The sequence below is a fragment of the Physeter macrocephalus genome, unplaced genomic scaffold (assembly GCF_002837175.3).
Source record: "Physeter macrocephalus isolate SW-GA unplaced genomic scaffold, ASM283717v5 random_1550, whole genome shotgun sequence".
Lineage (NCBI taxonomy): Eukaryota > Metazoa > Chordata > Mammalia > Artiodactyla > Physeteridae > Physeter > Physeter macrocephalus.
The window spans coordinates 3,274-25,000 of NW_021147038.1; the positions used below are offsets into that span (position 1 = coordinate 3,274).

General features: G+C 49.3%; 3 protein-coding genes, 1 long non-coding RNA gene and 6 other non-coding genes across 11 annotated transcripts in view; all 10 read right to left on the bottom strand.

Moving 5' to 3' along the window:
- The window catches only part of STX5 (syntaxin 5), a 7,542-nt gene extending 2,383 nt beyond the window's left edge, over nt 1–5,159 (bottom strand). The window contains exons 1-5 of one of the 2 annotated variants that reach the window (XM_028487327.2): nt 5,003–5,159; nt 4,072–4,163; nt 3,000–3,070; nt 2,779–2,834; nt 2,590–2,660 (exon numbers count right to left, since the gene is read on the bottom strand). In XM_028487327.2, the coding sequence (XP_028343128.1) occupies nt 2,590–2,660; nt 2,779–2,834; nt 3,000–3,070; nt 4,072–4,134 (261 nt within the window). In that variant the 5' untranslated portion in view covers nt 4,135–4,163; nt 5,003–5,159. Of the gene's footprint in view, nt 1–2,589; nt 2,661–2,778; nt 2,835–2,999; nt 3,071–4,071; nt 4,316–5,002 lie in introns of both variants that reach the window. The other variant, XM_028487326.2, reaches the window with a different exon arrangement.
- Nucleotides 5,160–5,359: 200 nt separating this feature from the next.
- Nucleotides 5,360–6,013, bottom strand: TEX54 (testis expressed 54). Its single transcript, XM_055083648.1, is given in 2 exon segments — nt 5,360–5,688; nt 5,691–6,013. Coding segments are annotated over 2 exon segments (486 nt in total). The 5' UTR covers nt 5,953–6,013; the 3' UTR covers nt 5,360–5,464.
- A 5-nt stretch (nt 6,014–6,018) lies between these two features.
- On the bottom strand, nt 6,019–14,089 carry WDR74 (WD repeat domain 74). Its single transcript, XM_007109985.4, has 12 exons — nt 12,640–14,089; nt 11,616–11,995; nt 11,428–11,534; nt 11,221–11,342; nt 9,035–9,110; nt 8,751–8,897; nt 8,484–8,585; nt 7,279–7,379; nt 7,141–7,196; nt 6,651–6,796; nt 6,505–6,561; nt 6,019–6,239 (listed from the first exon to the last, which is right to left on the bottom strand). Exons 2-12 carry the CDS (start codon nt 11,677–11,679, stop codon nt 6,060–6,062), a joined length of 1,158 nt encoding a protein of 385 aa, XP_007110047.1. The 5' UTR covers nt 11,680–11,995; nt 12,640–14,089; the 3' UTR covers nt 6,019–6,059.
- On the bottom strand, nt 13,918–14,108 carry LOC112067464 (U2 spliceosomal RNA). The gene has a single exon (XR_002893284.1). It is a non-coding gene; the product is annotated as a U2 spliceosomal RNA (small nuclear RNA).
- Nucleotides 14,109–19,501: 5,393 nt separating this feature from the next.
- Nucleotides 19,502–21,727, bottom strand: LOC102981572 (uncharacterized). Its single transcript, XR_003679002.1, has 7 exons — nt 21,700–21,727; nt 21,297–21,345; nt 20,970–21,023; nt 20,755–20,789; nt 20,066–20,536; nt 19,794–19,823; nt 19,502–19,615 (listed from the first exon to the last, which is right to left on the bottom strand). It is a non-coding gene; the product is annotated as an uncharacterized lncRNA (long non-coding RNA).
- LOC112067481 (small nucleolar RNA SNORD22) lies at nt 19,901–20,026 on the bottom strand. The gene has a single exon (XR_002893300.1). It is a non-coding gene; the product is annotated as a small nucleolar RNA SNORD22 (small nucleolar RNA).
- Nucleotides 20,291–20,359, bottom strand: LOC112067479 (small nucleolar RNA SNORD31). The gene has a single exon (XR_002893298.1). It is a non-coding gene; the product is annotated as a small nucleolar RNA SNORD31 (small nucleolar RNA).
- Nucleotides 20,614–20,684, bottom strand: LOC112067478 (small nucleolar RNA SNORD30). Its single transcript, XR_002893297.1, has one exon. It is a non-coding gene; the product is annotated as a small nucleolar RNA SNORD30 (small nucleolar RNA).
- Nucleotides 20,858–20,924, bottom strand: LOC112067473 (small nucleolar RNA SNORD29). Its single transcript, XR_002893292.1, has one exon. It is a non-coding gene; the product is annotated as a small nucleolar RNA SNORD29 (small nucleolar RNA).
- LOC112067482 (small nucleolar RNA SNORD22) lies at nt 21,130–21,256 on the bottom strand. Its single transcript, XR_002893301.1, has one exon. It is a non-coding gene; the product is annotated as a small nucleolar RNA SNORD22 (small nucleolar RNA).

Below are 21,727 nucleotides of genomic sequence, written 5' to 3' on the forward strand. Positions count from 1 at the left end.
CTAGCCGCTCCGCGGCATGTGGGATCTTCCCGGACCGGGGCACGAACCCGTGTCCCCTGCATTGGCAGGCGGACTCTCAACCACTGCACCACCAGCAAAGCCCCGAAATGCTTTTTATATACAGAATTCCTTTTAAAAATTACTATTGCAAAAGAGTGAAAAAAAAAAAAAAAAAAGAGTGAAAGATGTGACTAGTCTAACATTATACACGATGAATTAGTAGCACAGCCAGGCTTTCTACACCAGGCCAATGGATCATCTGCTTCCCAATCCTGCCTGCCAAGGGCCTCGTGAGACAAGGGAGATGAAGGAGGCGTCTGGGAGCGGCAGAGAAAGCTTGCCGCCCCAGGACAGCAAGGTCCAGGGAAGGACCAGAGGAAGAAGAGGAGGGGGAGGGGGAAGAGGTCAAAAATAGTGAGCTCAAAAAATAGGCTAGGAAAAAAACTAGATTAGGGACTTCCCTGGTGGCACAGTGGTTAAGAATCCACCTGCCAATGCGGGGGATGTGGGTTCGAGCCCTGGTCCGGAAGAACCCACATGCCGCGGAGCAACTAAGCCTGTGCGCCTCAACTACTGAGCCTGCGCTCTAGAGGCCTAGAGCCTGCCTCCTAAGTGATCTTCCTTTTAGAATTCTCCCCCTACAATCCACTTTCTACACAACAACCAGAGTGATCTTCTAAACCAAAAATAGTGCATGTCATTCCTCTGCTTCAAAATCTTCCAAGAGCTTCCCACTAAATTTAGTACACGATCCAAATTTCTTACCTAGCTTACACGGGCTATGTGGTCTCGCCCCACTCACTCCTCTGACCTCACCCCCCCACAGGCCACCTTCTCATTGGCTGTGCTGCAGCCACACTGGCCTGTTTCACAACCTTTCACATCAAGGTTGCCCAGGCCTCGGGGCTTTTCCTTTTGCTATTCCCACTTTCTGGAATGTGCCCCCGTCAGATGTTTGGATGACCAACTCTCTCCTTACCATTCAGGTCTCCGTGTCCCTTCCTCAGCCAAACCATCCTAGATCACCCCATGTAAAGTAGGCCCCTACCCTGAGGAACTCACTCACCTCATTTCTTTAATAGGATGTGCCACTACCTGAAACGATCTTTTCTGTTTGCTTGTATACTGTCTAGTTCACCCATTCAGCAAGGAAGTTCCCAAGGGCAGGGACCGCATTTGTCTTGTTCACTGCTGAATCCCCAGAACCAGGCAGCCAAAGTCACTCAATAATGTGAGTGACTGAAAAAATAAACTAATAAATCCTCATAACAACCCTGTGAGGTGGGTACTGTTATTATCCCCTTTTTATTTATAAGGGAACTGAAGCTCAGAGTAGTTAGGTAGCTTACCCAAGGTCACACCATAATTGGTGAGCCTGGGATTTGAAGTCTGTCTAAATCCAGTCAGTGGTTCTTAAATGCCTATGCAATAATGCCCCAGTAGTTAACGGAACCCTCTCTTTTCTACTCAGCACAGCATCTCCTGAATGTGTCTGCCCTTTGGCCTCTGCCATAATCATCTTCTTACTGGAGGACTGCACAAGCCTCCCTAGCCTCTCTGACCATTCATGCTCCAGGGTGTTCCTTTCTCCCCCATGGTCATTCAATTTCTCATTTTATTCTTATTACATTGTTCCGGGAAAGAAACAAATAACACTGTTAGAACTGCTGTACTAGGGTCTTGCAGACAGAATTGGAATCCAGGTTCTAATCATCTTTGCAGCCCACACACTTCAGAGTGAGTCCACACTCCTTAGCAAGCCCCCATGATGATCTTCACAGACAGCGACCAGTCTACCTTTTCGGCCTCATCTGCTGCCACTCATTCAGTCAACAAATACTGAGCACCTAATACATGCCAGACACTGTTACAGGCATTTGGGATGCCTCCATGAACAAACAGAAAGAAAAATCTCTGCTCTTATGGCATTAGCACTTTTTTTTTTCTTTTTATGAGGAAGATGAGGTAAGTGGGAGGAAACAATCAATAAACATAAGTTACTTATAGAGACCGTTAGAATGTAACAAGTGCTATAAAAAAGAAAAGAGAGCAGGATAAGGGAGATCAGAGTTGGGCGCTGGGGTATTAAACAGCATGGTGACAGTAGGCCTCCCTGAGCAGGTGATATCTGAGCAAAAAACTTGAACTTTCCCTTTTGTAAGACATGCCTCTGCACACACTGTTTCCTTTGTCTGGCATGTTCTTCCACTGCTTCTCCACAGCCTTGAAACCAGCTCAGATGTCACATCCTCAATAAAATCTTTCCCAGTGTCCCCAGACTATCTCATTCATCTTTTCATAAGATCTTTTCTGAACCACTTGCCTCCTATTCATTGTAAGTGTGAGTTTATGGGGCTGGATACCTCTTCTAGACAATAAGCCCTTGAAGGCAGGTATCTTGCCTCGTAATGTTTGTGTGGCAAGTGCCCAGCACGGTGCTTTGTACACAGTAGATGATCACTGACACAATGGATGAGCAGGATGTTTGGGGCTGGCTCTAGAAACTTTCCTCTGGGACCCTAGAGCAAGGGAAAATGATGGAAGTGATCCAATTGAAATGCTGGGCTCTCCCGATCACTAGTCGCTCACCTGTTTGATAATATAAGTTAGCTCCTCAATTTCCACTGCTTTATCATCAAAGAGGGACTTGCGCTTTGCCACTGCAGAGACAAACAACAAGCCATGACAGGTGAGGTCGAAGACCAGGCTCAGGGAGTATGGTTCCTCCGCCCTCCCGGGTTCACTGCCCCAGTTCTGAAAGACCCCGAGAACACTCACAGATTGTCAGCTTCTCCAGCTTGGCAAATGTGTTGCTGAGGTCTTTCCCAATGCGCCTGCAAACGAACATTAATGGGAACACTGCGGGAAGGGAAGGGGAGGTCCTTTCCCACATTAGCACCAGCACAACCAATCCCAGTCCTCACGGCCAAGGTCACCACAGGCAAGGCTACCTCTCCTCAGACACTGGTCAGCCCACCACATAACTTCTCTCAACTCACTTGGCCATGAGGGTGAATTCACTGCGCTGCCGGACAGCACGCAGAGTTGGCTTGTTTGTCTGGATTCCATTCTGAAAAGCAACGTCAAGAGGTAAAACTTTAGTTTTCCCTCCCCATTTCCAGCTTTCACTGTTCCTCAGGTGTCTACTAAACTCACCCTCTAACACTAGTGGCATCCTCCACCAGACGGTCCATACAGGTAGACCTGGGTTCAAATCTAGGTACCACCTCTTACTACATGGGGGGTTGGGGGCAAGTTGCTTAAACCATTCTGAATCTCTACTTCCTCTTCTGTAAAATGAAGACGATCCACACGCCTCTTGTTCTTGCTAAGATTAAAAAACCTAAGGGTTGTAAATTATTTTAGCCAAATACCAGGTCCATTCTAAGCACTAAATAAATGGTAACTAGTATTACCATTCTATTCCTCCAATCCGGGAATCGGAGAGGATAAATGTAAAACTCTTGGAGATCGTACAGAAGAGCAGCTAACAAGAGCTGACCAGTAAAAATATTTTAAATTACATTTATTCAGGTTCCACTTGGATTCAGAAAGTCTGGACCAAGACAAATCTAATTTTTTAAAAAGCACTCCAAAGTGGTTTTGATTAAAACTACTTATTTAGAAACCTTCCTCCATTTTACAGATACAAAACCTGAGGTCCAACTAGATTAACTTCTGTGTTGTCACAGAGCAAACTTGGTAAAATTATACTGGAACTAGAATTCAAAGTGCTTGTCTCTGAGCTAAAAGCTCTTTCGGGAACCTGTTCCTTAACCAAACCAAATATACTTGCAGCCACCTCCTGCCCTGAGATATTCCTTCCAGAATAGCAACCCTACGCTCAGGGATTTCCTGATTTAAAAAAAAAAAAAAAAAGCCTAGATCCTTGCCTCTAGATTAGCTAGCCCACCTCTTCTCTGTTGCTTGGTAGATCCTACCACCCTCCCCAAGCTGGACCAGTTCTCCATCGGGCTCCTCCAAGAATTACTTCAACCAACGGTGCTGGAGCACCGCCTCTCCCAGGTCTGAGTAAGAGTCACTCTTGCCTTTCCCACTCCAGGTCCTTACCTGACGGCTCTGCAGGGACTTGCAGGCAGACAGGAACTCCTGGGTCCGATCCCGGCAGGACATGGTGTCGGGACGGGGAGGGACCAGGGCCACTGGGGGGGGCAGAGGGGCGATGTCGCTGCTGCTACTGCCAGCAGTTGCAGGGGACAGGACCTGTGTCTTTGAGAGACCCAGGTAGACACCCTGATCCGTGTTCTTAGACCCGTAGCGTTTCCGCGGGATCATTGAGACGCATAACCTTGGACTGTGGTGGAGGGGAGAGTGTCATTCCCCAGGCAGCCTCCTTCCCCACAAATCCCCCCCAACCAGCAGATCCTCGGGGCCCCTCTGCACTTGGCACGGACTTTCGCGCCCGAAGCCACCCGCAGATCCTGGGGTCGACCCGCAGCGGGCAGGACCCCGCTTCTTCTCTGGCCCAGGCCGTCCCGCTCCTCAGACTCTTCTTCCAACTTGGTTCTGGCGGCCAGAGCGCGGGCCGAGGCCCCGAAGTAGAGGCAGGGCCAGAGCCAGGTCCTGTGGCTCCGAAGCTCCAGCCCGGCCCGTGCAACTGCCCTAGGCCCTAACTGGGCCCTCTCGTATCCACGGGTTCCTCCGACTCGTCAGGGAGAAACGGTGACGGACCTCCTGAGAGGGACACACTCCGGTGGGCGGAGGGGGGAAATCTCTAGGTGTTTATTTGAAGCAGGAAGTACCACCCTCGCCTCGCCTAAGTCCCACCGTCTGGAGGACTGCAACCACTGATTAGCTAAGGCCGATGTCTTTCTCAACAGGGACTTTCCTGATTGGACGGCGACGTATTCGCTCACTTCGAGCCGGGCCGGCAGGACTTGCCCGCTTGCCCCCGGTTCCCTTCCCCCCAGCCCGCGCCGTCCCCGGAAAGAGCTGCCCAGAGCAGACACTGCGGTCAGACCCCTCTTACAGCGTGTCCTACCTCCTCTCTGCCGCCTGGCGCCGCCGCCGCCACCGCCACTGCCACAATCTCCCGGGTCGTCACCGCCTTCCCCCCGGGTACCGAAGCCGCCGAAACCCGACCAAAGACTAGAAGCCGCCACGTCACCCACACGTAACCCCACCCCCGGTGACGAGAGGGAGGTGCCACGCCTTTTCAAGCCCGGCGACCCGAGAGACACGCCCCTCCACCCAAACGCAAATACAACTCCGCTCTCCCATTGGCTAGGCCGCAACCGGGGCCCCGCCCCCAAGGAACGGGAGCCGGGGGCCCAAGGGGCTGGGCCAGCCTCGGGGGAGGAGCCTTAAAGAGCCCGCAGCCCTGGTGGTGCACGCTCCCTGTACGCGCAAAGCGAGCCTTGGAGGCACAAGCTCTCAGGCAGGTACAAGTTAGAAACTTTATTCTGTGGAGGGAGGCTGGGGCGGACTGAGAACAGGGCTGGGGTCACCCCTTCTCCGGCTCCTCCTGGATCCCCTCCCGGTTGCACTCCTGGAACGTACACGCCTGCTTTGGATTCTGGACTGATTGCCTCTTGTTTGACCGCGAGGAGCCCCGACGGCTGAACAGGGAGAGCCGCCGCCACAAAACAGTGATCAGGTTTTCGTGCGACCTGAGATTCCGGTTTTCCGCCGAGTCTGCATCGACCCCTTCTTTGCCTGCGAGGATGCGAGGCCGCTGAGCTCTACCCTCCCCAGTCCAACCTCCGGGTGGTCCATCCCGCACTCCCGGCTCCCTGGGCACCCTTGTGTGTCTCCGGTCCCACCTTCCTGAACTTCCTCTGACCCGGCCTCCTTGGCCTGCTCATCCGAAGTCTGAAAGTCCTTGCCTTGGCAGCAGCCCATGGCCCCACGCGCGGCCTCCGCACTCCGTTCCACCCACGCCAGCCCGCCGACTCCCGGCCCTGCTTTTGTGACTTCAGATACCCCCACCATCACCCCAGCTCAGGGAGCAGCCGCCACTCTTTCCTTTCTGCCAACACAAAAGGCTCAGGGTCGTGGTACGTATTAAGCTGTTTATTTACAACGTGAGCACAAGCTCTTCAGGAGCTGGTGGACCCAGGCCTCTTCTTCTTTCTCTGTCTGGTTTGGAGGGCGCCTTGGGACTGCTCCAAATCGGGGAGTTTCCGCTTGGCAGCTGCCTCCAAGGAAGCCCAGAGTTCATCTGTCTCTGTGTCTTCTGAGGGCACCTTGTTGGGCTCTTGAGGTTCTTGGGGTTCATCCTGGTGAGTGGGAGAAGAGCTTAGGAGTCAGACCCACGTGGAAGGGGAATAATTCCTCCAGGCACCACCCCTTTTATTTCCTGCTCCTGGAAACCATATCCATCCATGCGCCTATTTCACCCTTGGCAGTAACTCTTTTAGGACTACACTTGGCAGATGGATGGGCAGTCCCAGGTCTGAGTTCCAGCTGCTTCCCTTTCCTCTTCACAGGGAAGTCTTCACACCTGTGCCCTTAGCTCCCACATTCCCAGACCCAACTGCTTACCTCCCAGTTATCCCTGCCTGACAGCAGGAGGCAGTTCAGTTGAGATTTGAGGTAAACCTGCAAAAGATGAGGGACCTTAACGGGCCAAGCCTGCAGAAATAGAAACATGAATCGAATCCAGGGCACAGGAGGCAGCAGGCTCTCACCTTATGGTCCAGGCCCCGTGGATTCCGGATCCTGTGTACCCTCAAGACTCTGTCCAAGCCACAGGAGGCTAGAAGGGGCTTTGAAGGGTGGCACTGCAACCCTCGGACGCTGCCCGCCAGCCCCTTCAGACAGACCAGTAGGCGCCCTAGAGAAGGCGGTAGGAATCAGTGCTAGCTGGCCAGCCAACAACCATTTACTGAGTGTTTACTGTTCATATCACTTTATGTTTCAACATTTAATCCTCGTTTACCATAACGCTGAGATGGCAATTACCATTAATATCTCCATTTTTCAGGTGAAGGAACTAAGGCACAGGGAATTGACAAAGTAATTTGTCTAAGGTCACACGGCTTTTGGCAGAACCAGGATTTGAACCCGGGCAATCTGGCACCTGAAAGAGGGCTCAACAGCTCCACTGCACCTCGTCAGAGGGAATCCTGCCCTTCCTCCCCGCCCCTCCCCCCCCGCAAGGCTCCCTAGCCCACTCACCCTGCCGAAGGTCAATTTCTGCCAGCTGCCCATGAGTGTTCCCCACAATCACCGAACTGAGGAGATCAGAGGCACATGGGGTCAGCAGGGCCCCCCTGGAGTCCTTCCCAAGCCCCACTTTGCCCTCTAAACACTCACTTGCCCCCAGGAGTGAGGGTCATGGCTGTCAGTGGGTACTCTCCATAGGTGGCCTCGAGGACCGGCCTGCGCTGGGGGGATGCTGGATCATAGACACGGACCTGGAGGAAGACTGAGCATCACCGACAGTACCCTCACTCCACATACCCCCTCTGGCTCCCCCACATCTTCATCCCCTCCTCATACACTGCTTTGTTTACAACCCACTCTTTCAGAGAAACTCTCATTTGAAATGCACCCCTCTTCTCTGTGTGTTGGGGGGTAGAGGAGAGACAGCTGCTAAGGAGCACGAACATACAGGGCTGAGGAGAGAGGTCCCCCAGCCTGGAGGCGGCAGCATTCCCATGGTCTGCATGCATGAGCATTCCATCCCCCCGCACTCCCCTCTTGGGATGGAAAAGCAAGTCAGTCCAACTGTCAGAGTTGCTGAATTTCAAGCAGAGAAAGACGTTAAGTCTGAACAGGGAGGAGATAGGAAGCCCTCATATGTGTTCTGAGCAGAGGTGTATCACCAATAGCAGACTTCAATATGCAGGAGCAAAGGAAACAGGGCAAATACAGCCGCCCAGGCCTCCCTGGGTCTTAGAACTTCAAATAAGACCAGCTGGGAATTCCCTGGCAGTCCAGTGGTTAGGACTCCGTGCTTCCACTGTAGGGGACACGGGTTTGATCCCTGGTTGGGGAATTAAGATCCCGCATGCAGCACAGGGCAGTCAAAAAAAAGAGAGAGAGAGAGAGAGAGAGAGACCCACTGAAAAGATCCCCATGTGGACCTTTCCCGTAAAGCTGAGGAGTTGAGGCCAGTTAGCAGAGGGTCAGGCTTGGGTCCGAAAGCAAATCAGAGGCTGCATCAGGACCAGAACTCAGTTCTCTTGATACCCAGCCCACGTCTTCTCATGACACCTGAACCATGTGATTCTACTATGAAGGGGACACTCCCTTCTTTTCTCTTCCAGGTGGGAGGAAAAGGAAGAATCACAGTTCAGGGAACTCCTTCCTAGAATGTAGTAAGAGAAGGTGACCGACTCAGCCATTGGGCTGGAACAGACGGGGGAAGTCATCCCTCTTCTGGGAGCTCAGGGATGGAAGAAGGATGGCAAGCAGGGCGGCTGTGCCGAACGGTGGGGACCGAGCCTGCACAGCAAGGCTGTTTCTCCAGGAGGCTGCTTAAGCCCAGAAAGAGATAGGGTGGGGTGGTGCCTCACCTGGTGGTACCCTGTACAGGTGACGAGCTTCTGTGACTCAGGGAGGAACTGTATGTCCTGGTCCCAGATGGGAACCCGCAGGTCGAGCCAATCATTCCGTACCTGGTAGGGTGGGGAGATGGGGGACAGGGTTGTGGAGGGCTCAGTGTGCCCCTTCCTCCTGCCTTCTATCATTATCCCCTAAAGCCCAGCTGGTCTCTGACATAGTCAGTGGCCTCAGACTCCCTGGACCTCGGAACCAGCCCCTCCCTGCCCCCCATCACTCACGTTCTTGGACCTGAACACAGGCTCCTCAGAGCCCTGCAGGTCCCACACCTTCAGAGCATTCTCCTTCCCACCTGTGGCAACCATGTGGGGGCGCGCTGGGTCTTGGCGCATCCTACACACCCCAGGGCCCACCCTCAGTTCCAAGAGCTGAAAAGAATGGAAGATGAGAGGGGAGATAAGAGTCGGTTCCAGATCCTTACTCCTCCTCCCGCAAAGCCTTCATCTGGCTCCTACCCTGGGCCCCACCTTCCCCAACCATCAGGATCAGGACAGGGGAGCCTCACAGGGTCAGAGGATGCCTCCTTGTCATTGTCATGCCAGACTCGAAGAATCCCAGAATCCACACATGTGATGAGGGTGCTGCCGGTAAAGGGAGGATAGAGTTAGGGTTAAAAACAGGAGCAGGGGCTTCCCTGGTGGCGCACTGGTTGAGAATCTGCCTGCCAATGCAGGGGACACGGGTTCGAGCCCTGGTCTGGGAAGATCCCACATGCCGCGGAGCGGCTGGGCCCGTGAGCCACAACTACTGAGCCTGCGCGTCTGGAGCTTGTGCTCCGCAACAAGAGAGGCCGCAACAGTGAGAGGCCCGCGCACCGCGATGAAGAGCGGCCCCCGCGCGCCGCAACTAGAGAAAGCCCACGCACAGAAACAAAGACCCAACACAGGCAAAAATAAATAAACAAATAAATAAAATTTTTTTAAAAATTGGATCATAAAAAAAAAAAAAAAAAAAGTAGCGGGGTTGTTCTCTGGCCCCAGTCTACCCACCCCCAAATTCATATGAACTAGACTCCCTCCTACCAGCCCTGTTTTTTTTTTTAAAAAAAAATATTTATTTATTTATTTGGTTGCCCCGGGTCTTAGTTGCAGCAGGTGGGCTCCTTAGTTGCAGTTCGCAGGCTCCTTAGTTGCGGCATGTGAACTCCCAGTTGAGGCATGCACGTGGGATCTAGCTCCCCGACCAGGGATTGAACCCCAGCCTCCTGCACTGGGAGCGTCAAGTCCTATCCACTGTGCCACCAGGGAGGTCCCATACCAGTCCTGTTCCTAAGGAAGCCTCTAGGTTACTCGGGTCTGGGCAGGGCTTGATGGCTGTTATTTAATTTCCTCAACAAGGTAAGGGTTTACTAGTCTCATAAGTGAGGAAACTGAAGCTCTAAGAAATTAAAAGATTTGCCACTCAGCTATAAATGTCAGAACCAGAGCTGGAAATCAAGTCTGATACTCCAAAACAGAGAGCCTTTGCTATTCCACAGCTACATCTGGGGCATCTGGCCCTGCTGGTCTTTCTGAACCTTGAGTCAGTCACCAGAGGTCAGGATCAGTAGCTCTGAAAGGATTGAAATGGGACTGTTCTGGATTTAGTGTCTGGCCAAAATCAAACACCAGCTTCTTAAGTTCCCTGTTCCGGGTTCCAATCTCTCCCTCAAAGTATGCGTCCCATGAAGCCCAAGCAAGTCTCTCCCCAGGATCTCTACAGTTCAAGCCTATACTCTTTCTCATATCTGCCCACCCTTCTCAACTCAGTTCAGGCTCTGGGCTTGCCTGGGCTGTGGCAACAGTCTCCCAACTGCCCTCTCTCCAATCCATCCTCCACATTCCTGCAGGCTCATAGCTCTGACCACAGCATTTCCTGCTCAAAAACCAGTAACTCCCCACCACCTACAGAAGTGCAGATCTCTCGGCCTGGCACTTAAAGCCCTTTACCTTTAGTCCCAACCTATCTTGCCTATCTCATATTAAAATGCTTCCTCACAAATAATAGGGGAAAAAAAAAAAGGAAAAACGTTGCCTCAGCTTCAACCCTCAAATGCTATTTATGTTCCTTGTGATGTACCCTGTAGCCTAACACCAATCCTTGGCCTCTGCTCAGGCAGGAGCTTCTTTCTAGAATGCCCTTATTCCCCTCTCCACATTTCGAAATTTCACCCATGCTTCAAGGGCCAGTTCAAACTTCTCATCCCCACAAAGCCTTCTACACCTCACCTGTCAGAATTAACATCACCAAACCCACACAGCCTGCTCACAGCCTCTCTCTTCATCTTCGGAAGAAAGCTAGGCCTGCAACCTAGCACTTTCCTATCTTTTACTTTGGGAGTTTCACCACCTTGTTGGTGGTTGTTAGCCCCCACTGAAAAACATACTCGAAACTATTAAATGACTGACTCAGGGTCATCCAAAAGGTTATGGAGCCAAAAGAAAAACCCTGGAGGATGCAAACTCTGTGAAGGCAGGTACTGTGTCTGGTTGACCTGAAGCCCTTGCATTTCGCCCAATGCCTATAGACAACCCAGTAAGTGTTCAGTTAATGTTTGTTATAGGAATGAACGAACTTAGGCAGGACAAAGGTCCCTGTCACGCAGACCAGGCCCGTGTCACATCAAGGTTGATCGCCATTATTCAGCCGTCCTACGGGAACCTCAAAGCTCTCCCTACGACCTGAGCGTTTCAGCAAGGGGCTCGGTCTTACCCGTCGACCTGGGCGAGGCCTCGGAATATGCCCTCCCCTCCGGGGCAGTGCCTCTGACCCTGGAACCTGCCCTCCTCGGTGCTGAAGTGCTTCACTGTCCCATCCGCACAGCCCACCAGGATCTGCGGGCAGAGGAGGGCAAGATGGCGAGAAGAGGGAGGCCGGCGTGCCCCAGGCCCCCCGCTCCGGCTGCCAACGGCCGCCCACCTGAGTCTCGCCGCCCGCGCCCCAACACAGGGCGCTCACCGCCTCCTCGCGCCGCGGCTGTCCCGACGGCGTGAAGTTCGCCGCGTGTTTGCGCTGAAGGTTCACGCCTGTGGGACACCGACGTTAGTCGCTCCAGTGTCCCCAAACGGCGACCCCCCTGGTTCCCGAAGCCCGGCCCCGCCACCCACCTTTCAGGATGCCGGTGTCGGTGCCGACCCACACGTGATTCCAGCGTGCTGCCGCAGCAGCCATAGCTGAGTCCCGGAGCCCACGGCTCTAACTTCCGGCGCAACAGCTGCGTCACCAGTGCGCGCGGAGTCCGATCCAGTGGAATGCTGTTTCTGGGAGTTTAAAGAGCCGCAAGAGTAAAAAAAAAAAAAAATCCCCTTTCCGCGCCAGTTGGTTTCGCTTTTACGAAAATGAAGCCTGGAGATACTTAACTTGTGGAGATCTGAACAGTAACTTGACCATTTTACACTTCCAGTGAAACGTATCCTAACTGAACCGCGATGCCGGGTCCAGGCAGCCGTAGTCCGTTTCCCTACCCCAAAGCATCATGTAATATTTCCTGCACCAGACAAGGTAAGAGACCATTTCAGAAATGATTGAAACGCTAGTGAAGCGCAGGGCTTCAACTTGGAGTGTGAAAAGACAAAACGGGGACTTCCCCGGTGGCGCAGTAATCAAGCATCCACCTGCCAATGCAGGGACACAGGTTCGAACCCTACTCCGGGAAAATTCCCACAGGCTATGGAGCAATTAAGCCCGTTGTGCCACAACTACTGAGCCTGCGCTCTAGAGCCTGCGTGCCACCACTACTGAAGTCCGCCGCCTAGAGCCCGTGCTCAGCAGCAAGAGAAACCTGCGCAATGCGGAGGCCGCGCACCACAACGAAGAGTAGTTGCCTCTCGCAGCAACGGGTGAAAGTCTGCGTGCTGCAATGAAGATCCAAAGCAAAGTAAAAAAAAAAAAAAAAAAAAAAAAAAAAATTAACGAAAACACAACAACGAAGAAAGTTGGGGAAAATGAGGGACAATCTTACGTGTATCTTTTTGGAAAAGTAAGGTGGGGCATTATTCTTCCTCACGTTGAGGTTTGATCTTAAAAATCACCAACTCACAGTAAAAAATCTGCAGAATTAACAATATTTCTCCTAAGGATAAGATGCAATTTTTAAAATATCATAACGGCCCCCGTTCTTGAGTGACTTACTGAGAACTGTTGTTTCCTGAAATGAAAGCCTCTCAGAAATCTTGCTGTTTTAAAGTACGTCAGGGCTTCCCTGGTGGCGCAGTGGTTGAGAGTCCGCCTGCCGATGCAGTGGACACCGGTTCGTGCCCCAGTCCGGGAAGTTCCCACATACCGCGGAGCGGCTAGGCCCGTGAGCCATGGCCGCTGAGGCTGCGCGTCCGGAGCCTGTCCGGGGAGGCCACAACAGTGAGAGGCCCGCGTACCGCAAAAAATAATAATAATAATAATAAAGTACGTCAGAAAATAAAGCACCCCGCCCTCGCCGGGCAGATTTCAATCCTCAAGAGAGAAGCAAGCTTGATCTCCAGCTCCGGTGCAGAACTGGTGGTAGGAATTCGGAGGGTAACACTCCACCATTTCTCTTCACTTTGCATTTCCGAGAAAACACTCTCAATCTAGCTCAGTCCAGAGGTGCTCTGGCTTCTCCACTCTGTACTTAATTTATCAGAGTAGTTACTACTCTCTCTTAAGATTTTCTAGGAAGTTACTTTCTTTATTTTTGATTGTGCTGCGTCTCCATTCCTGCACGCGGACGGTGAGCGAGAATTACGCCTTGTTGTGATGGTGGTGCGCGACCTTCTCATCGCGATAGTTTTCCTTACTACTGAGCACGAGCTCTAGTCAACAGTTGTGGCATTAAAACAAAGTCGTTGCGGCCCTCCAGTAGATCTGCGCGGATTAAAACTCAAACCCGCGTCAGCTGCGGTAGAGAACGTGGATTTCTACTACTGGAACTCCAAAAGCGCTGAAAACACCATTTAATCAAGAAGCGCGGTTTTCTGTGGTTTGATGGGACTACAGGAGTTTTCTGTGATACTAAGATTTATTTCGTGACATGGGAAACAAAAATCCTGGACACCTACCGTTTCCCACAAAAAAAAAAAACAACCCCGGTATTGTTAAAACTCTTGACATCCTATCGGTTTTGTTATTATTCCTTGGATAGTTCAGCGTTTCAAACGGTGTCACTGAGTTCTTGTTTTCCACAGCAGTTAATGGAGAAAAATAGATAAAGAATCGCATGACCGTAGTTTCGAAATAGCGTAGCGCTACCCAGTACCTAGAACTACACTACAAATAAAAAAATTGAATTACAATTTAAAGACGGATGCTGTATCCGCTGAACAAAAGAAAACCACCACGGACGTTCAATTCTAACAGTTTGAAGTTAAGTTTCAGAGTAAGAAAACATTTAAACCTTTGTATTCTTTTTTTTGACAACCAAAATGTTCCCCCGAAGGGGGGTGCACCGTTCCTGGAAGTACTGCAATAGCAGGTCGATGCGTGGAGTGGACGGAGCAAGCTCCTATTCCATCTCCTAATTCCAAATATCCATTTAATATATTGTCCTCGGATAGAGGACGTATCAGATATTAAACTGATAAGAACAGATACTACACTTGATCTTAGCCAAAAGGCCGAGAAGCGATACTGGTAAGTTTCGCTGCCGGCCAGCCTTACTCTTGCTATAGCTTTTGCGGTTGTGGTGACTTTTATGGCCTAACCATTAGACTTTTCTTAATGTGCAATCTTGCTTAAAACCAATTCTTCATTATTTTTGCTTCATAATAATAACTAAATTTTTGGAAATAGACATTAAATAAGGTTTTTACTGCTTCGCCTTCCTGCGCAAGCTCTGTGTGTTTTGCATAAACCCGCCCCTCTGCTCTTTCACTTTCTGGGGATTGGTCCACATAACTAGACGTGATTTCAATGGCCGCGTCGTCCCTTTGCTCAGAGACTGTGGCGTTCGTCTCCAGCCTTAAGGCTTTTAGGCGCTCCCTGGGGGCGGCAGGGCGGTGGTGTTCGTTAGTCTGTGGAAGAAGATGCAGGGCGGGGCCCTTCTCCCGGACATTTACTTGGAAAGGCCGCGGTTCCCGAACACAGACTTCGGAGTTCAATGAACCGAGTTGGAATCTATGCTTGCCAGTTTCTGATTTGATGACTCGAGGTATGTTGCTTAGGCTCCCGTCTTCTCCTCTTTTAAATGGAGGAATTAATAACCCGCACTTAAGCGGTGGTTGTGAGAACTGAGGACACACTGCTCTCGGCCCAGAGGTGACAGTGGAAGTTGGCTTATAGCCTGTGTTCCCCTCTCATCCTGGGGCTCCCGGCTCCCTTCTGCCCCTTCCGCCTCCCAGGCTTGTAACATCCACCCCCCACCCCGCTTACATCTTGCCCTTTGTAGCATCCATCACCCACCGTCGGCCCCACGGCGGAGAAAAAATGGCCTGAGAAAGATGTTTCGGAGCCGCCTGATTCATAAACCCAGGAACCTGCGGTGGGAGTAGGGGTGAGGCAATGTAGGTCAAATTGAAAAGAAGCGGTACTTTAGAGGCTCACAGCAAAGCCCAGCTGTATGAAAGGGATTAATGTCAGACTCTGGCTGAGAACGGGACTTGAAGTCCTGTTTTCTTGGAAACTGTGTTAATCTGAACGCGGAACGTTCTGTTCGAAACCTCCTTAACTGAGCTCTACAGCTGTTTCTGTGTCAAAGTGACCGGCCTGGCTGAGATCCTTCAGGCAAGAGTGGGATGTTCTATTCTCACTGATATGATTTCAACTAGCAAAGTCTGATAATCTATGATTTTAGAGAATATGGTTTCTTACAATGTGTCCCTGTGAATAAACAGAAGCAGTTTCTACAAGCTCCCAAAATAAATCCAGAATCTCCAGGGAGAGGCCAAATTAAGGGGATGTGGTAGGCAGAATAATGCCTCTACATGCTCATGTCCTAATTCGTAGAACCTCTCATTATGTTACCTTACATGGCAGGCAAAGTGTACTTTGCAGATATGATTAAATTAAGAGTTTTGAGAAGGGGAGATCATTCTGGATTATCTGGTGGGCTCCATGTACATAATCACAAAGATCACAGAGGGAGACAGGAGACTCAGTGTCAGAGTGATGGTGATGATTTGATGAGCCATCACTGGCTTTGAAGATGGAAGGGAGTCATCAGTCAAGCAATGGGGGTGGCCTCTAGAAGCTAGAAAAGGCAGGAAAACATTCTCCCTTGGAGCCTCCAGAAAGAAATGCAGCCCTGTTAACAAACCTTGATTTTAGCCCATTGAGACCCATTTAGGACTTTTGACCTCCAAAACTGTAAGATAATATATTTTTTTGTTTTAAGCCACCAAGTTTGTGGTAACTTGTTACAGCAGCAATAAAAACAAAACAAAACACACAAACAAAAAACTAATACAGACGCAAAGCAAAATTCAATTTCTTTCAATCCCAACCTTCTCTAAATTCTGCAAGACCCAACCTGGGGCAGGCCACAGCCCCCTGGTGGAGCAGGCTTCAGGCAGGCTGCAGCCAAGCATCCTGAGCGCACAGATCTCTTGGCGGGCTTTTCCCTGTCAGGTCTCAGCTGTCAGGTCCTCCTCTGAAGCAAAGGCGAGTGGGGAGAGCTCTGTCACTCGTATCTACTGTGACCCCCGCCTCTTGCTGCGTGGGTACAGGAGGCTGATAGTGAGGACTCCACAGGAACTTGGAGATCTGTTTATTCACTGGGAGGCCATTTGTCCATTTGTTTATGCTTTTTGAGCAGATACCCTACAATGATGAGCAAAATCATACATGGACCTTGCCTTCATGATGTTTAAGGTTTACTGGGGAAAAGTGAGAGAAGTCTCCTGTGATCCTCCAGGCAAGAGATGAAAGTGGCTTAGGGGGTGGGGATGGGGTGGCTGTGGTGGCAGAGATGGAGAGAAGTGGAAGAAGTCACAGAGAGTCACTGGCTTTGATGACAAGCAAAGCAAAGCCAAGGGAATATTCTTTCCATGTGGGTACATTTAAATTTTGTAAGTTAATGTTTTATTTTCATGGAAATGGTATAAATTGTCAAGTAGTGTTCAAAGGTTTATAACAACAACTCTCCCCAATTTACAACCCCCTTTTAACTCTTTTTTTTTTTTTTTTTTTTGGCCGCACCTACAGTGGAAGCTGGGAGTCTTAACCACTGGACCGCCAGGGAAGTCCCCCATATTTATAAATTAATTGAACACTTTTAGACTTTTTTTTCGTGTTCTTGAGAGGAAGATGTTATAAACTTAAAAACCAACATAATATGAAGCAGGTTGAAGAAATGCTTAGTCAGTCTGAAGAGGTGTTTAATTTTTATTGCATCATCCAACCCTTCTGAGAATCTGTTGAAGCTTTCCCCAAATAAATGCATAGTTGCCTTATACAATTTTGCATACAATTTCTGAGGAGATTCTTAGAGCCCCCTAAAGCCTGTTCACTAATCTACAAGTTAACAACCACAGCCCAAAAAAGATAGGAGGACCTGTCTGAAGGCATCCAAACACCTAAAAAGAGGCCACATCAAGTGGAGGAACAGGATCTGGAAGTCCTGGAAGGCCCTGTGGGCAGGCCCGTCCAAGGGCTGTCAGAGAGATAGCCTCGGCTCCAGGACTTAAGACTGGCTTCTCTGGGCCTACATCCCCTTGTGGCAACTCTGAGTTGGAGTCCGGCCAGAAAAAGAGGGACCAGCTGTCCTCTTCACCACCAACCCTACCCTCTTTGCTGATTTGTATTAGCTCCCTGGCTCCTAGGAATTCAAATTTTCTACTCCTATTTACACTCACTGCTGAAATGATCTTATCCAGTGCCCTGGCTTTCCCTCCCATCCATCACCTGGTGATGACTGATTCTCAGCCTGACTAGTCTATGGTTTCATGTACGATTCCAGGTGCTTTATATGTATTAACAACATTAATAGAATAAGCAGTACTATCGTCTTCCCTCTTTTACAGATGGAGAAACTGAGGCACAGCAGGTTAGGTGATGTAATTTTTTTTTTTTAAGATTTTTTTGACGTGGACTTCCCTGGTGGCGCAGTGGTTAAGAATCTGCCTGCCAATGCAGGGGCACAGGTTCGAGCCCTGGTCCGGGAAGATCCCACATGCCGCGGAGCAACTAAGCCCATGAGCCACAACTACTGAGCCTGAGCTCTAGAGCCCAAGACACAACTACTGAGCCCGCATGCCACAACTACTGAAGCCCGCGTGCCTAGAGCCCGTGCTCCGCAACAAGAGAAGCCACTGCAATGAGAAGCCTGCGCATCACAACGGCCTAGGGCCCGTGCTCCGCAACAAGAGAAGCCACTGCAATGAGAAGCCTGCGCATCACAACGAAGAGTAACCCCGGCTCGCTGCAACTAGAGAAAGCCTACGTGCAGCAATTAAGACGCAGCCAAAAATAAATAATTAATAAAAAATATTTTTTCGACGTGGACCATTTTTAAAAGTCTTTATTGAATTTGTTACAATATTGCTTGTTTTATGTTTTGGTTTTTTGGCCGCGAGGCATATGGGATTATAGCTCCCCAACCAGGCAGCACGGGCTTTCTCTAGTTGCGGTGAGCAGGGGCTACTCTTCGTTGCGGTGCGCGGGCTTCTCATTGTGGTGGCTTCTCTTGTTGCAGAGCACGGGCTCTAGGTTCACGGGCTTAGTGGCTTCGCGGCATCCCGGACCAGGGCTTGAACCTGTGTCCCCTGCATTGGCAGGATTCTTATACCACTGCACCACCAGGGAAGCCCGACTCCTATTCTTTGTCATTTATTATCTCAGGGTGCCTGAAAACTCAGCACTATTGGCATTTTGTTTGGGAAGTTGGGGAGCTGTCCTATGCATTGTAGGGTGTTCAGCAGCATCCTTGGCCTCTACCCACTAGATAGCAGTATAGCCTACCCACCACCCGCCACAAAAAATTCTGACAACCAGAAGTGTCTCCAGACATTTTTTAATGTTCCCCAGGGGGCAAAATCACCCCTGGTTGAGACCCACTCTGCTATTTCAAATAATCTTATTTGTTGGCTTTCATTCTGCCTCCTCCTCTTCCTCTAGAATATAACCAAACATCAGTCAGCAAAGGCAAGAGCAGGGCCTTGGCTCTCCCAGTAAGTACACTGCTAGGTTTGGGATGGAGCAGCATGTTGGCAGTGTTGACACTTACCGAGGTGGGGAGACTGGAGAGGAGCAGACATGGAATCCAGGTCTGAATGTCTGACTGGGTATCGGGGCAGGTTGGAGAAGTCCAGGCTAGAAATATAGACTGAGTTGTCACTGTACGGAAGGACTATGAGGGATCCCCTCATTTTGGAGCTCTCCCCCATTTCTCCAGATTGTCCCAGTCTCATTTCTCTCTCATCTCTTAGCTTAAGTAACTGGACCTTAATCTGAATTCCTTATTTGCCACATGGTGAAAATATTGCTTGAGGAAGGCTTCATTCTCTGCCAAACACCTCTCATGGTGCTCTCTTCCCTCAGGTTTACAGGTCAGCACTGCAGGCTCTCTTACTGCTTGCAGTGCCTCGTTCTGGGTTTGTCCTCTGCTGTTCCTCCCACATTTAAATACAGGTGCTTCTCCAGGGTTCCTGGGTGTGCCTTCTCTTACTTGGACCAACCCTTTCATTCTTGTGGCTATAATTACTGTGTTGACCATTCTTATTACTGTATGGCTACCATTTAATTAGCAAAAATGCATTTTCTTTCAGTTAAATTGCCTTTTACTTTACTATATTCCTGACACAAAACGTATTTTATTGAGAAAAGTCTAGTAAAGTTTTAGGGCACAGCTAAAGGTTAAAGCGTCACCCAAACCCAGCAAACTTTCATACAGAACTCCTCAGGTAAGTACAGAGAGAAGGGCAAACTCCTAAAGGTGTAATAACGAGGGGCTCCCTGAATGGTTCCCTGGGTTAGACAATTCAGCATTAGGCAAACTGCCAAGCTTAAACAGGGTAAAGCCAGTAACAATCTTTCTGGGATTATCTCCTTCTGTCCAGCTAGACCCACTCAAACACAGGAATCAGTGAAGGTTTAAAAAGACAAAAAGTTTTATTTAGAAAGGCTAAAATGATTGTATGCTAATTTGAACAGGTAGATTGTATAAGAAAATTCCATTTTTGATATCCTTCGAGAGTTGAACCTGTAGAGAGAAAAAAAAAGTTGAGTTTTCTTACCATATGGAAAAGTATATACCATATGGGTTTAGAAGGGCTATTCTTTAAACCAGCTAACATTAAAAGGACTGCTTCCAGATACTTTTCTATTTATCATGGTTAGTTTGTTAAATATGTAACATAAGTACATGAATAGATACTTACCATTATGAGTGCTTTGTTCTTTCTTCAGACCTGAAGAAAAAAAAAAACACAACCAATTTTCAACCAGTAATTTATTCCCTCCTTTGCTTTGTTTAGAAATTCTTATGATCCCTCAGACAGTTCCTTCTGGAACAAACTTTCCTCTTCTCCCCCAGCCAGCCCCAGTGGGTTCACCTTTACAGGCTCTGGGACTAGGACAGGAGGTAAGACATGTGAATATTTCTTCACTGGGAAATTTTAACTTGACCCACCTTGTGTTTACATTTACTCACCTCTTAACTTCAGACTGGAGTTGAACAGAAATATGGCTTACTCCTTTCCCCTGCAAAAGAATGATTGGCAACTAAGTCTCTGAACCACCCCCAGACGAAAGGCACATCTATGTAGGTCTCAACAGACATTTTAATAGAAACCACCACCTAGTCCACAAAGCTTCCTGTTGGCTATAAAGCCCACCCAACTTCCCACTATTGTCACCTTTCACTCCAAGGCAAACTCACAGCTCAGAAAATACCTTTCAGTCACAGTGATCAGACTGGGGCGGTACTGAACTCATCACTGGTGAGTGGAAATCTGTCTGTCACAGGTGGTTCACAAATGGCCAAAGACAAACTTTGGATTAAACAAGTAATGTCTGCACAGCTATCCAAAGTGCCACAAAAAACCCTGGCAAATTCTATATAGTAGCCACAGATGACAGATTTACCTCAATTCATTCTCAGGCTCCAGACAAGGAGCTGGACCTAAAACAAAAACAAGACTGAATCAGTAAGCTTACTTCCTGCATTAAAAGTTGCTCCTACCTAAGCTATGGTTCCTTGAAAATCAGATTTCCGAGTCTCAACAGCAAATCATCAGCCGAACGAGATTCCATGTTACGTCATCATACAGACATGCCTAAAAAGGCATTTTTTCCCTACTCAATACACTGTATGCACCAACGCATATGGAAAACACTCACCTTTGAGCAAACAAGCAGGTAACTGGCAATGGTACCTAGGGAAGGACAAAGCTGTGAGTGATACAAGTTCCTTAAAGACAGTATCCCACTGCTGTCTTCTCCAGTTTCTCAGGTGTTCAGGTCTTTTCATCGTTTAAGTCATAGTGAGCTAGTTTGACTCATCATAGAAACTGCTTACTTGGTGATATATGCCATACAGACATTAATCAACTAACCTTTCAACTCTGGAGGCTTTCCAGGAGTATACAGGAACAAGGAACAAGTTGCTCCTGAATGAGAAGATCATGTAATTAGCAAAACAGCCAGAATTATTCTAGCTAGGGTTAATGGATAAACCAAGAAAAGCTAAGCAAATGATATCCGCAGGCATTTGCTGCACCTCAGACACTTCCTTATGGAACAAGCTTTCATCCCCTCTCCCAGTTAGCCCCAGTGGGTTCACCATTACTGGCTCTGGGGCCAGAACAGGAGTAAGACAGAATGCTTGCTATCCTCACTGGCACTGGAAACAAGCTACAACCAGAAAGGTTACAAGTACTCACCGCTCTCAACTCTTTCCAGGAGTTTGACCCTGAGCAGATCAAGAGGCATCTACGAAATCAAGAAAGATAAAATAAGGGACTTCCCTGGTGGTCCAGTGTTGAGAACCCGCCTTCCAATGCAGGGGACAATGGTTTGACCCCCGGTAGGGGAACTGAGATCCCACATGCCGCGGGGCAACTAAGCCCGAGTGCTCTAGAGCCTGTGTGCCACAACTAAGACCCAACACAGCCAATTAAAGAAGTAAATATTAAAAAAAAAAAAAAAGAAAGATAAAAGATCAAGAAACATCACTATAAAGAGCAAAAGAAACCATCAATCAGAGCTTTTACAACAACCCCCCCCCATAGTTATCCAGGCTCACATATAACCTAATTTACCACAACACTGGGAAAAGTAACTTACTGTAAGACAGATGTATACATCACCATGA